Source organism: Diceros bicornis, assembly GCF_020826845.1.
Source record: "Diceros bicornis minor isolate mBicDic1 chromosome 12 unlocalized genomic scaffold, mDicBic1.mat.cur SUPER_12_unloc_2, whole genome shotgun sequence".
Taxonomy (NCBI): Eukaryota; Metazoa; Chordata; class Mammalia; order Perissodactyla; family Rhinocerotidae; genus Diceros; species Diceros bicornis.
The window spans coordinates 296,291-313,648 of NW_026690865.1; the positions used below are offsets into that span (position 1 = coordinate 296,291).

Below are 17,358 nucleotides of genomic sequence, written 5' to 3' on the forward strand. Positions count from 1 at the left end.
AAAGTTTCCAGGAAACCAAAATATTTCCCAAGGCTTTGTCATCAAGTCCTTCAACTCTCTGTGAAACGCTGGAATTCTGCTCCATTGACACTCCTGCTTACCAACATAACTCTTTTAAGTGTTTGTGCCAAAGTAGCCTATACGTCAGTGAGCTTTGTTTATCCCCTGGGGCTCTCGTTACAGTTTTACTGGCCATTTCTTTAAAGGCAGGGGGAGTCTTTGTTAAAGGGTAAGCCAGTCGGTCAGAAGACAAGCCATTTCCTGAAGCCGTTTCCATACTCTGTGACAGGTGCTGGAGAGGCAGGCTTGCAGCCACACGCCAAAGAACTTAGGAGAAAACAAAACGGTAGCCAGATGTTCTTGGTCATGCCATTGCACTAGGATCTATTATTTCCTCAAAACTCTGGAAATTCAAAGGGTTGCAGAACATAGAAGGTAAAATCTTAATCTGGAACAGAAAGTCTTGTTTCTCACCAGCGCATGGAACGTGGGAAGAACGCCCCACCCATCAGTGCTCTGAATCACCCAGAGAGTCCTGGGGCTGGTGAGATCTGCAATTCCACATTAAGCCATGAAGAGAAGATTTCAGCGTCAGCTCCTGCCGGCACCTGCTGTCCTCAAATGTTGCTTCATAGCGTATTTGAAAGCAAGAAAGAGCTTTAACCCTGTGAGAGAGAAATCAGAACTGGAATCAGTACCAAGATTAGTACAAACATGATCCCAGGGGTCATATCTATAGGGGCATGGGTCTTATAAATACAGAGAGAGAGAAATATGGCAACACAGACTAGAAGGATAAACCTTAAAATGTTAACAGTGATTATCTCTAGCATGGCAGGCACTGCAGGCAAACTCAAAAGCCATTCTTAACCTCTTCACCACTGATAGCTCTCGTTCTAGAAGCTAGAAAGCCAAATACTTGTTTTGTCAAATTCTTTTGTAACTAGGAGTGGTCATGTGATGCAGTTCTGACCAATTAGATGAAAGGGAAATCTGCTGAGGGGTTTCTGGGAAAAGCTTCTGTTTCCTGTTAAAGGGAGAGGCATGAAAGGAGAGGCTGCTGCTTCTGCCCCATCCCTCTTCTTCCTGCCTTGAACATGGTCGTGATGTCTGGAGCTATGGCACCCACCTTGCAACCATAAAAAACATTTTGATGAAAAGCCAACATGCTGCTAGTGGATTGGAAAACTGGGAAGATCCTAAATCCTTTATAATACCACTGAGCAATAGAACCAATACCAGCAACACCTAACTCTGGGCTTCTATTCTTGCAAAAAAATAATTCCCTATTTAATTAAGCCACTGGATCTTAGTTACTTGAGCTTGGAATATGTCAGTGAAAAAATAAGACATTCTAGTGTGAGATGGAAGACCATAAATAAATAAGGAAGTTATAGCATGTTAGGAAGTGGCAAGCGCTATGAAAAGAAAATCAGGATTAGAGGCAGGAGAAGCATGAATGTCAGGGTAGGAGAAAAGGAGGCAGTACGAAATCGAGTTGCCAGAGGAAATACTATTGATAACAAATGATTGGAACAAAGATTTGAAGGAGGTGAGGGAGTTGGCCATGTGGGTATCAGGACAAGAACATTCAAGGCAGAGTGAGCATCCAGGTCAAGATTCCTAAAGAGCAAGTGAGCTTGACGTGTCTGAAGAATCCTGAGCAGGCCAGCATGGGTGGAGCAGAGGGAAGTGAGATTAACAGAAGATGAGGTCAAGGAGGAAAAGAGGGTCAGATCGTACAGGGCCTTGTGGGCCATCAGGAGGACTTTGGCTTTTACTGAGTAAGGTGGGAGCCATAGAGGGTTGTAGGCAGAGAAGGGATGTGACCTGACTCAGGAGTTCACAGGCGCCCTCTGGCTGCTGCAAGGAGAACAGACCAAAGGTGGGGCAGGGAAAAGGCAAGAGGGGAAGCAGAAAGACCCTTTATGAGGCTATTTCCATAATCCTGGCTACAGACAATAGGACTTGGAACAGAATAGAAGCAACAAAGGAACAGACAGGCGATCAGATTCTGGATACATTCTGAGGAAGGGTCAACAGGATTTGCTGATGGATCAGAGATGGAGGGTAAGAAGAAAGGCAGAGTCAAGGATAACTCCATGGCCTTGTGCTGAGCAATAGAAGGATAGGGAACCCTCCATGGATATGAGAGGTGGGGGATCAGAAGCTCAGATTGGAACATGTTATATTTGTGACATCTGTTAGACATCTCAGTGGGGGCACTTGGTAGGTGGTTGGTTATATGAGTGTAGAATTCAGGAGAAGGAGCTGGACTGCACATTGTTTAATATTTTGGGGTCATTGCTAATAAATGGTGTTTATGGCTGTGAGACTGGATGAGATCTATGGTGTAGAGAAAAATGAGTACTTCCATGGAAAATGATGTATTGTCAGAGCACACATCTCCAGGCTGTCCAATTCTGATCTATGTGGGAGATATTTTACAATTCTGTAAATTTTAAATAACTGACAGAGATGCAAAATAATTCCATGGAAAAAACAGTTTTGCGTCCATTTGCACATTCATTTCAATATTCCTGAAATTATATATATGTATTATAATTCATAGGTATTATAATGCATATATATGTAATACATATATAACATATAGGTATATGAAATTTTATATGTATTTTATAATATTAATAATTATACGTATAATTATATAATATATAATTAAACATTATATTATATATATTATGTATATATAATTATGAATGAGGGAGCCAGGCAGATGTTATAACTGGGTCAAAAGAGAACAGCAAAGAACAGACATATACATGTATTATGTAATATATATTATGTATTATGTATACATTGTATATATTATATGTGTATTATGTATTATGTATACATGATATACATTGGATAAATTGCATATATATTATGCAATATATAATATATATCATGTATACACTGTATGCATATTATATGTATATTATGTATTATGTATACGTTGTATACATTATATGTGTTTTATGTATTATGTATACGTTGTATACATTATGTGTATGATGTATTATGTATACGTTGTATACATTGCATATATTATATATTATATACATATATGTCTGTTCTTTGTGTTCTCTTTTGAGCCAGTTATAACATCTGCCTGGTTCTTTCACTGATTGATGAGTGGAATAAAATCCAAAAATTAATGTATGCTCATTTTATATCTGTATGAGTCACGATTTTATCTTTTTTTTCTTGCTTGAGGAAAATTCACGCTGAGCTAACATCTGTTGCCAGTCTTCCTCTATTTTGTATGTGGGGCACTGCAGCAGCATGGTCACTGACGAGTGGTGTGGGTCTGCAGCTGGGAGCCAAACCTGGGCCACCAAAGCGGAGCACACCAAACTTAACCACTAGGCCATGGGGCCAGCCCCCATGAGTTTATCTTTTTTAGATCACACAGCTCCTAAGAGGCAGAGCTGGGATTTAACCCTAGGCAGCCTGGCTCCTGAACCTCCACTCTTAAACCCCACCCTCCATCAAATGAGCTAATGTACATGGACGCACTTAACTCACAGTAGACACTCAACACATGGTGGTGTTGGGATTGCTAAGAAGCAAGTATTCTGTTTGACCAGAACCTTCATAAAACACACAGTCTCTCACCGTTTTGGAAGTGAAGGCAAAGGATGTCAGTATGACCCCTGATGTCTGGGACTGGGATCCGGGTGTGGTCTTCCTGGTAATCCATCTTCTGTAATCTTCCCGTACCTGGAGATGGAGACACATCACGGGGAGATGAATCACTCCCAGATGCAGGGAAGTATGCTGGCACAGGCATGTCCCCTGGAAGGAGGGGCATCAGGGACAGCGAGGGCAGCAGCTACATACCCGGCGGTTGAGCAGACAGTGAATGAGGAAGATGAAGGCCCCCTGCAGGCTGTTGATGATGGTGAACAGGTAGGCCATGATACCAGCCAAGGGTCCAATCTGGAAAATGCCCAACACCCGGGAGCTCCCCAAGATGAAGAGCTGGGCAAATGCCTTGAATGTCAATAACCTGGAGGAGAAGGTTTGCAGAGGATAAGGTTCTGGGAGGTGGCTGTTGTCCTCATGGGACACACTCCCAGGAATGGTCTGAGGCTGCCACCATGTGACCCACCACCTAGATGGAAATAAACGTGGGGTGGAGCCTCCAAGCCTAGGTGTAGGGAAATCGAATCCTATAGGCATTTAAAAGGCTATTGGCCTACAGATACACATCGGCACAAAGATGTGTGGACACATGTATTTAATGCAATATTTTCATTAGTAATGAAAGGCTAGAAGGACCCATGTGTCCAAGATTTTAGAACACGTTAAATGAACAATGAAGCCATACAATGAAATACCATGAAGCCTTTTTTTTACTGAGGTAAAACTCACATAACATAAAGTTCACCATTTTAACCATTTAAAGTACGATTCAGTGGTATTTAGCACATTCACAGTGTTGTACAAACATCACCACTATCCAGTTCCCAGACACATTTATCACCCCAAAAAGAATCCCCGTACCTATTAAGCAGTCATCCCCCATTTCCTTCTCCCCCAATTAGAAACAACTCAAATGTCCATCAACAGATGACTGGATAAACAAAACGTGGTCCATCCATATAGCAGAATATTACTCAGCCATGAAAAGGAGTGAAGCACTGACACACGCTACAACATGGATGAACCTTGAAAACATGATGCTTAGTGAGAGAAGCCAGTCACAAAAGTCCACATAGCATATGATTCCATTTATATGAAATGTCCAGAATGGGCAAATCCATAGAGACAGAAATCAGATTATACAACTGTTTTTTAAAATGAGATGAGAGTGACAATATACTATAGTGGGTAAGGCTCTGGGTCAGACTGCCTGTGTTTAAATTCTGATCCATTCACTAACTTTGCGGCCTTAGTAGGTTACTTAACATCACTGTGCCTCAGTTTCCTCACTTTGAGATAAGGATGACAACACAATGCCTACCCTATAAGCTTGTTCTACCAATTAATGAGATAGCATTAGACCTAAAGGTGCTTAGAACAATGTCTGGCACAAAATAAACATTTTTGTTAGTTGTTTTTAACCTTAAGTACTGATATGAAATAAGCTACCTATTATGTGGAAAAAACCAAGCGCAGAATGATATGTACAGTGTCCTGTCATTTATGTAATAGAAGATGGATGTGTAAGTATAGAATATTCTGGAAGGAAGCTCAATTCAGGTGATAATGGTTGCTTGAGGTGGGAGAGATCTGGGGACCTGAGGAGTCAGGGAAGAGAGAAGGAATTAGTTTTCAGGTGTTTCCTTTTTTAATGCTTAATTATTCTTGCCATGGCATACATTAACTTTATTCTAACTTTTTGCACTAATTTTTAAAAAGTAATTTTTAGAAAAAAATATTTAAGATGGATGAAGGATTGGACTCTGACGGGAAAACAAACAAGGGACCATCATTAGGTTACTGACAATAAAACCTAGACAATGTCTGGTTTGGGTGGGTTCTTAAAATGAACATTAGTTGAATGGTGAAATTAAGAAACACAGATGCTCTATAAGAATACGAAAAAGTCCCACCTCTGTATGATAGAATAATATATATGAAGGTAAAATAACGAGATAGTGTATTTCATCTATTAAATCAGCAAAACAACAAAAATGATAAACCCTAATGCTGGCAAGGCTGGAGGTAAACAAGCACTCTTGTGAATGGAAATAACTTTTCTGGAAAACGATTTGCAATATACACTAAAAGTGTTACAATCCAACCTACCCTTTGAGTCAGGCAATTTCATGCCTAGTGTTATGATTAAATAACCACAGATGTGGAAGAAAATTTACCTACAAGGATGTTCAAGACAATACTGTTTATAATAGCAAAAAAAAAAGTCAGAAATAACTTAAATGTCCATAAATGAGGGATGATTTAAGTAAACTGTGCTGGCTCCTTACGCTGAACAGTTATAGAAAAAAAGGATAGTTGACAAATTTCTAATCAAACAAGAAAAATTTTATGACGTGTTATTAGAAGAGTATTATTTAATTTTCAAATATTTGGGGGATTTTCCAGACTTTTTTCTGTTATTGATTTCTAATTTAGTTCCCCTGTCAGAGAACATGCTTTGCATAATTTGAATCTTTTAAAAGCTTATCTGATTTGTTGTATGTCCCAGGATATGGTCTTGGTAAATGTTTCATTTTGACTTTAAAAAGATATATGTGCTGCTGTTATTGGGTGGAGTGTTCTATAAATGTTATCACGTTTGTTGATAGGATATGAAAGACTTGAACAACATTTACTGATTTTCTGTCTCCTTGTTCTGTCAATTATTGGTAGGGGTGTGGAAGTCTCCTATTATAATTTTTTGGATTTGTCTGTTTCTTCTTTTAGTTCCATTGTTTTTTGCTCCTTGCATTTTGAAGCTCTTTTATTAGGTACATAAATGCTTAGGATTGTTATGTCTTCTTGATGAATGGACTCCTTTATCATTATAAAGTGGTCCTCTTTATCCCTGGTAATATTCTTTGCTCTGAAGTCTACTTTGTCCCATATTAATGTAGCCAGATCTTTTGACTAGTGCTAGCATGCTCTATTTCCATCCTTTTACTTTTAGCCTGTTTGTGTCTTTACATTTAAAGTGTTTGTTTTTGTAGGCAACATACACTTGGGTCTTGCTTTTTTATAGTTTGATGATCTCTGCCCTTTTTTTTTATTGTGGCAAAATATACGCAACATAAAAATTGCCATTTTAACCATTATAAGGTTTAGAATTCAGTGACATTAAGTACATTTACAATATTGTGAAACCATTGTGACTCATTTCTGTAACTTTTTCATCATCCTAAACAGAAACTCTATACCCATTACACAATAATTCCCCCTTCTGCCTTCTCCCCTACCTTCTGTCTTATGAATTTGCCTATTCTAGGTACCTAAGATGAGTGGAATCATATAGTATTTGGCATTTTGTGTCTGGCTTATTTCACTTAGCATGTTTTCTAGTTTCATCCATGTTTAGCATATATCAGAGTTTCATTCATCTTTAAGGTTGACTAATATCCCATTGTATGTGTTTATCACATTTTGTTTGGACACTTGGGTTATTTTTACCTTTTGACTATTGTGAATAATGCTGCTGCGATCATTGGTGGACCAGTATCTGTATGCCACATCAATGGTTTGGGTGTATACCTGTGAGTGATTCCTGCTTTCATTTCTTTGGGTATATACCTATGAGTGGAATTGCTACATCATATGGTAATTCCATGTTTACCTTTTTGAGGAACTGCCACACTGTTTTCACAATCTCTGCCTTGTAATTGGGGCATTTAGAACATTTACGTTGAATGTGATTATTGATATGGTTAGATTTAAATCTGTCATCTTACTGTTTGTTTTCTGTCTCATCTGTTTTTTGTTTCCGTTCTCCATTTCTTCTTCTTTTGGTTTAAGTATTTTTTATGATCTCGTTTTATCTCTTTTTTTAGCCTTTTAACTATTAATTCATTCAACCATCAATTTCTTCACTTTGTGTCCTTGGCTCATGCAGTCCTCCATTCGTTAGCTTTCTGATCTTGGGAAAATGACTTAAACTCTCCTAAACTCGAAAGAACTGGAGCTTCTTGCATTACACCACACTGCTCCCTACCATCTCTATCCTCTGGTCATTTCTGTATGAGAGCTGAAATAAGGCAGAGTGTCACCTTGTTTGACCTCAACTGGAACGTGTGTGTTGATAGACTGAAATTTTTCACTGCTCTGCTCATGTTTGCAAATGACCATGAGAATGCTGCAAATACTGATTTGGGATTCCAAAAAACTTTTAGTGAGTAGGTGAATTCACAAATATGGAACTTGTAAATAATGAAGATCAGCTATATATGTACCACATAGGGTGGTTGTGTGGGTTAAATCAATTAATACAAGTTAAGTTCTTCAAACAGTGCCTTAACACAGACTCATTTGATGTTTCAGAAATTTATTTGGTAAGTTTGTTTTTAGTAGTTTGTATGTCCAGGTATAAGTGAGGATATTTTTATGTCTAATTTTTGGTGACATTGCATAGTGTAGAATTGTGCTCTTTTCATGTGGTGAAATCCAGGTTTCCTACCCTGCTTTTTTCCTGTCACTCGTCTACTTCATTTAGTCCTTTTTTTTTTTGCAAACATGCAGGCATGGCTTTAAGGGCAGGAAGGATTAATGATGAACAAAAGCGATGTTGCTCCCTGACCCTACATTCTGCTTTCTTCACTATGATGGTTTTTTTTTGGAGCTGGCTGCTACATTTTTTAGGCAGCTTTATTGAGATATGATTCACATACCATACAATTCACCCATTTAAAGTTTATAATTCAGTGGGTTTTTTTAATATAGTCACAGATGTGTGTAACCATCACCACAGTAAATTTTAGAATATTTTCATCACCTCAAAAAGAAGCCTGAACCCTTCAGCTACCATCCCTTTATCCCCTGACCCTGTTTACCCCATCCCTAAGCAACCACTAAGCTACTTTTTTGTCTCTATAGATTTCCCTATTCTGACTTTCCTATGAATAGAATCATATAGTATATGGTTTTTTTTTTTGGCTGGCTTCTTTCACTTAGCATTATATTTTCAAGGTACATTTATGTTGTAGCATATGTCAGTATCTCATTCTTCTTTATGACCAAATAATGTTTCATTGTGTGGATATACCACTTTTGTTTATCTGTTTGTGTGTCAGTGGACATTTGGGTTGTTTCCACCTTTTGACTATTATGAGTGATGCTGTTACATTCATGTACAAGTTTCTGTGTGGACATGTTTCCATTTGTTGGATATATACCTAGGAGTAGAATTGCTGGGTTACATGGTAGCTCTATGTTTAATTATTTGAGAAACTGCCAGACTATTTTCCAAAGTGGCTGCAACATTTTACATTCCTGTAGCAGTGTTTGAGGGTTCCAGTTTCTCCACATTCTCACTAACACTTGTTATCTAACTTGTTAATTTTAGCCATTGTAGTGGGTATGAAGTGGTATCTTATTGTGGTTTTGATTTGCGTTTCCCTTATGACTAATGATACTGAGCATCTTTTCATGTGCTTATTGGCCATTTGTATATCTTCTTTGGAGAAATATCTGTTCAGATTCTTTGCCTATTTTTAAATTGGGTTGTCTTTTTATTACTGAATTGTAAGAAGTTTTTTTGGGGGGAGGAGGTGGGGAAGATCAGCCCTGAGCTAACTTCTGTTGCCAATCCTTCTCTTCTTGCTGAGGAAGATTGGCCCTGGGCTAACATCCGTGCCCGTCTTCCTCTACTTTATATGGACGCAGCCACAGCATGACTTGAGACGCGGTACTTTGGTCTGTGCCTGGGATCAGAACCCATGAACCCTGGGCCGCCAAAGTGGAGCGCGCGAACTTAGCCACTACACCACTGGGCTGGCCCCAAGAGCTTTTTAATATATGTTCCGAATACAAGGTCCTTATTAGATATATGATTTCCAGATATTATTTCCCATTCTAGATTGTCTTTCCACTTTCTTGATAGTGTCTTTTGAAGCATAAAAGTTCTTAATTGTGATGATGAAGTTTAACTTATTTATTCATTTATTTAGTTGCTTCTGCTTTTGGTGTCAGATCTAAGAGTCCATTGCCAAATACAAGGTCATGAAGATTTATGCCTGTGTGTTCTTATAAGTGTTTTATAGTTTTAGCTCTTCAATTGAAGTGTATGATCCATTTTGAGTAAACTTTTGCTTATGGGATAAGGTTAGGGTCTAACTTCATTCTTTTGCATGTAGCTATTCAATTGTCACAGCACCATTGGCACCCTTGTGAAAAATCAGTTGACCATAGGTGTATAGGTTTATTTCTGGTCTTTCAGTTCTGTTCCATTGATCTGTATGTTTGTCCTTGTACCAGTACCACACTGTCTTGACAACTGTTGCTTTGTAGTAACTTTTGCAGTTGGGAAGTATGAGTCTTACACTATTTATTCTTCTTTTTCAGAATTGTTTTGTTAGTTGTAGCTTGTTGCCTTAGAATTCCGTATGAATTTAGAATCAACTTCAGAGTATAAGTTTTGCATTTATTTGGTTAATTTATTCCTGGTTTTGGATACTATTGTGAATGGAATTGTTTTCTTAATTTTACTTTTGGGTTTTTCAATGCAAATGTATAGAAATTCAGTTGGGTTTTGTATATTGATCTTGTATCCTGCAACCTTGCTGAACTCATTTATTACTTCTAATAGTTTTTTGGTAGACTCCTTAGGATTTTCTATATACAGGATCACTTTATGCAAATAGAGATAGTTTTACCTCCTCCTTTCCGATATAGATGCCTTTTATTTCTTTTTCTTGCCTAATTGCCCTGGTTAGAACCTCCGCTACAATTTAGAATAGAAATGGCAAGAGTGGAAATCTTTGTCTTGTTCCTAATCTTAAAGGGAAACCATCCAGTATGTCACCATTAAGTATGATGTTAACTGGAGATTTTTTGTAGATGCCCTTTATATTGAGGAACTTCCCTTCTGTTCCTAGATTATTGAGTTTTTTTTTAAATCATGAAAGCGTGTTGGATTTTGTCAAATGCTTTTTCCTACATCTGCTGAGATGGTCTTATGATTTTTTGTTTTTCATTCTATTTGTCTGATGTATTACATTAATTATTTTTGGATGTTAAACCAACTTTGCATCCCTAGGATAAATCCCACTTGGTCATGGTGTATAATTCTTTTTATATATTGCTAGATTCAGTTTGCTAGTATTTTGTTGAGGACTTTTACATCCATGTTCGTAAGAGATATTAGTCTGTAGTTTTGGTTTCTTTCTTCTTTTTTTTTTTTTGGTGAGGAAGATTAGCCCTGAGCTAACATCCGTTGCCAATCTTCCTCTCCTTGCCGAGGAAGATTGGCCCTGGGGTAACATCCGTGCCCATCTTCCTCTATTTATTTTTTTTCATATGGGACACCGCCATAGCATGGCTTGACAAGCGGTACATCAGTCCATACCCGGGATCCAAACGTGTGAACCCTGGGCCGCCACAGTGGAGCGTGCAAACTTAATCTCTACGCCACCAGGCTGGCCCCTGTAGTTTTGCTTTCTTGTGACATCTTTGTCTGATTTTGGTATCGGGGTAATATTAGTCCCATAAAATGTGTTGGAAAGTGTTTCTTCCTCTTTTTTTTTTTTTTTTTTTTGGAAGAATTGGTGTTAATTCTTCCTTGAGTGTTTGGTAGATTTCAGCGGTGAAACCATTTAGGCCTGGGCTTTTCTTTGTGCATAGTTTGTGGATTACTAATTCAATCTCTTCACTTATTATAGGTTTATTCAGATTATCTTGAGTCATTTTTGTAGTTTGTGTTTTTCTAGTCATTTGTGTATTTCATCTAAGTTATCTAATTTGTGTACTATTATTCATAGTATTTGTTTATAATCCTTTTTGTTTCTGTAAGGTTGGTAATCTTGTCCTCTCTTTTTTTTTTTCTTCCAGTTTTGTCTTTTTTTTTATTGATGTTTTAATAGTTTTTAACATTGTGAAATTTTGGGTTGTACGTTTTTGTTTGTCCATCACCATATATATGTCTCCCTTCACCCCTTGTGCCCACCCCCCACCCCCATTGCCCCTGGTAACCACAATACAGTTTTCTCTGTCCATGTGTTGGTTTATATTCCACATATGAGTGAGATCATACAGTGTTTGTCTTTCTCTTTCTGGCTTCCTTCATTTAACATAATACCCTCCAGGCCCATCCATGTTGTTGCAAATGGGACGATTTTGTCTTTTTTATGGCTGAGTAGTATTCCATTGTATATATATACCACCTTTTCTTGATCCAGTCATCAGTCGAGGGACACTTAGGTTGCTTCCACTTCTTGGCTATGGTGAATAATGCTGCAATGAACATAGGGGTGCATAAGGCCCTTTGGATTGTTGATTTCAGGTTCGTTGGATAGATTCCCAGTAGTGGGATAGCTGGATCATAGGGCATCTCTATTTTTAATTCTTTGAGGAATCTCCATACCGTTTTCCATAGAGGCTGCACCAGTTGGCATTCCCACCAGCTGTGTATGAGGGTTCCTGTTTCTCCACATCCTCTCCAGTGTTTGTTGTTTTTTGGCTTGGTGATTATAGCCATCCTAACGGGCGTGAGGTGATATCTTAGTGTTGTTTTCTCTCTTTTGTTTTTGATTCAAGTAATTTGAATCTTCTCTCTTTTTCTTGGTCAGACTGGACAGAGGTTTGTCAATTGTGTTGATCTCTTCAAAGAACCAGCGTTTTCTGATTTCCCTTTAGATTTCTTCTTTGACTCATTGGTTATTCATGAATGTGTTGTTTAATTCCCACATATTTATGAATTTGCCAAATTTATTCCTACTATTGATTTCTAATTTTATTTTATTATGGTTGGAGAACATACTTTGTATTATTTTTATGCTTTTAAATTTATTGGGGTTTGTTCTATAGCCCAACATTTGATCTGTTCTGGAGTATGTTCCCTATGTACTTGAGAATGTATCTTCTGTTGTTGGATGGAGTGCTCTGTAGAAGTCTGTTAGATCTGGTTGGTTTGTAGTGTTGTTCAAGTCGTCTATTTCCGTGTTGATCTTCTGTCTAATTGTTCTATACATTATTGAAAGTGGGGTATTGAAGTCTCCAACTATTGTTGAATTGTCTGTTTTCATTTCTATTAAAAGGTTCATGTATTTCAATGCTCCATTAATAGATGCATATATGTTTTTAATTGTTATGTCTTGAACTATTGACCATTTCATCATTATAAAATGTCACTCTCTCTAGTATTCTTGTTTTAAAGTCTATTTTGTCTGATGTTAGTGCAGCCACTCCAGCTTTCTTGTGGTTGCTGTTTGCATGATATTCTTCCCCATCCATTTACTTTCAGTGTTTTTGTCTCTGTGACTCTCGTGTGTCTCCTGTAGACAACATATAGTTGGATCGTGTTTTTTTTAAATCCCATCTAACAATCTTTCCCTTTTGATTGTTCAATCTATTCATATTTAATGTTACTGATATAGTTGGATTTACATCTGCCATTTTAGTTTTTGTTTTCTATATGTATTTTCTAATGTAGCATTTTAATTTCATTAGTGATCTGTTTTTTAGTTTTTTTTTTTTTTGGAATTTTTTTAAGTCATTGCTCTGGGGTTTACTATACACGTCTCATCAGCTTTAGATCTGTACTAGCTGAGTTTGGGTAATATGCAGAACCTGTACTGCTATGCAGCTTGATTCCCATTTTCCCTTTTTTTTGGTATTGTTGTTATATGTATTATATCTGTTAATGTTACAAACTCAACATTGCATTGTTATAATTATCATTTTACCATCTGCAGTCATTTCCTTAGCTCATTGCAACTTTGCTTCCATCCACCTCCTTTTGGGCTGTTATAGGACATATATTACACTTATATTAAATTGTGCATTTGAAGCCATGATACGTTGTGTGATATTATTTTATACAATTGGTTTTTAAATCAGTTAAGAATAGAAAGGATAAAAAATATGTATAATTACCTTTACTGGGGTCACTTGTTTTCAGCCTGAAGAACTTTCTTTAGTATTTCTTGTAAATCAGGTCTACTAGCAATGAATTCTCTCTCAATTTTTGTTTATCTGGCAAAGTCTTTATTTTTTCTTCATTTTTGAACAGTACCTTTCCTGAATATAGAATTCTTAGTTAACAGTTTTTTCCTTCAGCACTTTCTATGTGCTATCCCACTGCCTTCTGGCCTCCTTTGTTTCTCCTGGAAGCCAGCTGTCAGTCTTATTGGGTTTCCTTGTAAGTGACTCATCATTTTTCCTCTTGATTCTTTTAAACATTTTTCTCCTTGTCTTTTACCTCCAGCATTTTTTACTCTGATGTGTCTGTTTGTGGGTCTCTTTGTGTTTATCTTACTTGGAGTTCTTAGAGCTTCCTGCATGTGTAAGTTATTGTTTTTTAATAAATTTGGTAAGTGTGGGGTTATTATTTCCTTGAATATTTTTTCTGCTCCTTTCTCTCCTCTCTTTTCAGTACTCCAGTTCTGTGTATGTTCGTGCATTTAATTGGTCCCGTATTTCTATCAGGCTCTGTTTATTTTTCTTCATTCTTATTTCTCTCTGCTCTTCACCTTGCATAAATTCTATTAATGTATCTAAGTTTGCTAATTCTTTCGCCAATTCAAATGTACTTTCAAGCCCCTCTAGTTGAATTTTTGATTTCAGTTATTGTAGTTTTCAACTCCAGAATTTCCACTTGTTTCTTTTTTGTAATTTTTATCTTTGTTGATATTCTCTATTTGATATAAATTGTCATCATAACTTCTTTTACTTCTTTAACGTACATCTCTTTAGTTCTATGAACATACTTATAATAGCTGCTTTAAACTCTGTTCTGTTAAATCTAACATCTGGATGCTCTCACAGGCAGTTTCTGTTGCCTGCCTTTTACCCAGTGTGTGGGTCATACTTTTCTGTTTTTCTACATGCCTGGTAGTTTTTTGCTGTAAATAAGACATTTTAGATAACATATTGTAGCAACTCTGGGTATTGGCCCCCCACCCCCAGACTCTTTCAGGGCTTGTTACTGTTATTTGTTTATATACCAGCTGGATTATTTTAGTGAGATGTATTTCTTCCTCACTGTGTTAGATCTCTGATATTGCTTCTCTGGGTGGTGCAGTTTGGGGCATGCCCAGAGCCACCCTAGGATGACAGGTACAGGTAGGACTCTCTCCCACTCTTGCCCTCATTACACCCAGCAGTTAACCTCCACTAATTGTGGCCCATTGCTGTGTTGTTCTCAGCAGTGCCCTGGGGCATGAATTCCTCTACAGACTAATCCAGTCAAATAGTGGCTCCTGCCGGGGATTAGTTTCTGAGGTTAATGTTTGGTACTTGTCCGAACCCCAAGAGGGCTCTTCCCAGCTGTCTCATTCCCTGGTTCTCTCCTACAAACTAGCTGGCCTATAGTCTGGGCTGTATCTTCATTAGATCCAGGATTCTCTTCCCACTTGCTTTTCACCACAACTTGCACTGTTCTTGGGAGTGTCTTTAGGTTGAAACTTTTCCATGCTCTGTTGTATTGTCAATGCTGAATTTTCTTAGGTTTTTGTGACTAGATTGCTGTCTTCCTCTAGGACTGTTTCCAAGGGCTTTAAATGGTGTTATTTTAAAAAAAATTCACTAGTTTCCCCGAGAAGCAGGTGAGCAGAGCTACTCACACTGTCATGCTGGAAGTCGATCTCTCCAGTGTTATCTTGTGTCTTAGAGAGCGAGGATCAATTTCACACGTTTTACATGTTTTGTGTCCTCTGTAGCACTGGCTGTAGTCCTTGATGCACGTTATAAATGTTCAATAAATTCATGTTGAATCTAGTGAAATTATAATCAGTCAGTCTAACATACTGGTTAAGATCCCAGCTCTGATTCATACTGCTGGGTCCCTTGGCAGTAGTGTGACTTTGGAGAAGCCACTTAACCCCTCTCAGCATTTGTGTTCTCATTTATAAGTGGGCTACTCTGTACCTCACAGGGTTCTTGTGAGGAGAGAGGGGAATAATCCATGAGTAGAATCCCTTAGAACAGTGCCTATCACATTTTAAGTGCTTTGTAAATGTGAGTGATAATTAATAGTCCTTGTTGACTAACACGGTATAAAAATGAGGACCTAAGATACATACTACTTGAAAAAATACTAATCTCTAAAAATGTTAAAATTTTCTATTTGGCAACTGTATCGGAATTTATGGCCTGAATTTTTAACCAAAATACTGCAATTTGAAATTTTCCTTAGCCTTTTGACCATTTCTCCCCAAAATATCACCCATGTTCTGCAGTTCTTGAGTTCCAAGCTGCTTTAAGGGAAATCTAAAACCAAATGCTGTAGTTTGGCATCTGACTTCCAGTAGTGAGAACTCAGTGTTACAGTGGAACCTCAGGCGTGATTCAGGATTTTCTAATGCTGCTGTTAAATACTGTGCAGGCTCACACAAAAATGCGTACGCTTAGCTGTCACTGACAGGAGTGGCTTCAGCTTTACGTTTGAGGAGCCGGAAGCCTTATTATAAGATTGGAAGAGTAAGGTGGTGGGAAACTCATTTTGGGGGTTTATTTCAAAACCTGTGGAGTGTATTTTTATACAGACTCACTATTTGCATGTTTGTACCATCTTTAATTCTTTAAGTATCTTCTTTTTTTTTTAAACAGTTTTATTTATTTATTTTTTTGTGAGGAAGGTCAGCCCTGAGCTGACATCCGTGCTAATCCTCCTGTTTTTGCTGAGGAAGACCGGCTCTGAGCTAACATCTATTGCCAATCCTCCTCCTTTTTTTTTTTTTCCCCAAAGCCCCAGTAGATAGTTGTATGTCATAGTTGTACATCCTTCTAGTTGCTGTATGTGGGACGTGGCCTCAGCGTGGCCGGAGAAGCGGTGCGTTGGTGCTCGCCCGGGATCCGAACCCGGGCCGCCGGTAGTGGAGCGCGCGCACTTAACCGCTGAGCCATGGGGCCGGCCCTTAAATATCTTCTTTATCTTGATTCCTTGGCATCTTTGTGTACAAATAGGATAATTTCCCAACTGCCTATTAGGGATAAATAGATCCCTCCCTTTTTCCGTGAAGTGGAGGAGAAGTGGGATTGCTGCTTGGCGGAACTGCTGGACGGCCAGCCCTCTGGGCAGATGTGCGCCCTGTTGCTCTGGGGAACTGCTAGAGAGCCAGCGTACTGCGCTGCTTTTCCTGCTCAAGCGCCCGTGTTTTCTGGGAATCCTGTCTCCAGTTGCCTGCTGCACGTGGGGCCTGAGGGGGTGAGAGGAGAGTGCAGGGGTTGACCCACCTGGCTCTTCCTGCTGCTGGTGGTGATGGATCATCCAGAGACTATCCCTTGAGCCCCCTGTCTGGGCCTGGAGCCTTCTTGTGTTCTCCCACTGCTCGGCTGCCGAACTCCTCTCTGCCTGTTTTAGGCTGTGTGCTCCATCTTGTCAGATCTAGTTTTCCACATTTCAGGCATCCCTCATGGTTTCTCAGCCGCAGAGGGTTCTTCTGGTATTCCAGTACAGTTATGCAGTTGTGATTATTTGTTTGTTTTTAGTCTTTCATGTGGTCTTGGAGTAAAAAGGGAAGGCTGCAGTGTGTGCTCAGTTTATCATCTGGTAAATCCAAGAGATAGTGAAAAGTTCTTTGAAATGAATTGTTTTTAGGGTTCAGAGTGGCTCTCCTTTTAGCTGCCCTTTGATTGAGGATCTCTTTAATGCAGCAGGAGACACGTTGGCTTGTGTTTGGCAAGGCTCTTGAGGAGTGAGTTCCTTTGGTGAGCATCAAAATCTTCTCTTGAAGAAAGAAACTCTAAGTTTACGTAATTAATGTGTTGACTATATCTACAGTA

At 38.5% G+C, this 17,358-nt stretch overlaps 1 protein-coding gene and 1 long non-coding RNA gene across 3 annotated transcripts in view; one reads left to right on the forward strand and one right to left on the reverse strand.

Moving 5' to 3' along the window:
* Nucleotides 1–17,358, forward strand: part of LOC131401641 (uncharacterized) — a 47,873-nt gene that overhangs the window by 23,796 nt on the left and 6,719 nt on the right. The gene's annotated exons all lie outside the window — the stretch shown is intronic.
* Nucleotides 462–13,568, reverse strand: LOC131401637 (adhesion G protein-coupled receptor E1-like). Of its 2 annotated transcripts, XR_009217821.1 has the most exons (4): nucleotides 13,510–13,568; nucleotides 3,847–4,015; nucleotides 3,622–3,726; nucleotides 462–665 (listed from the first exon to the last, which is right to left on the reverse strand). XR_009217821.1 is itself a non-coding variant. In XM_058536894.1 (3 exons), the coding sequence occupies exons 1-3, from the start codon at nucleotides 4,186–4,188 to the stop codon at nucleotides 660–662; spliced, it is 453 nt and encodes a 150-aa protein (XP_058392877.1). In that variant the 5' UTR covers nucleotides 4,189–4,290; the 3' UTR covers nucleotides 462–659. The 2 variants fall into 2 exon arrangements, 1 of the variants encoding a protein (XP_058392877.1); XM_058536894.1 differs by lacking the exon at nucleotides 13,510–13,568 and having other exon boundaries at nucleotides 3,847–4,290.

Excerpts from the sequence above, each read along its gene's own strand:
- LOC131401637 (XM_058536894.1), bottom strand. The coding sequence starts at position 4,188 with ATGCCTATAGGATTCGATTTCCCTACACCTAGGCTTGGAGGCTCCACC. Across the intron at positions 3,727-3,846 it reads ACTGTCTGCTCAACCGCCGG|GTACGGGAAGATTACAGAAG; the intron begins GTATGTAGCTGC and ends CTCCATCTCCAG.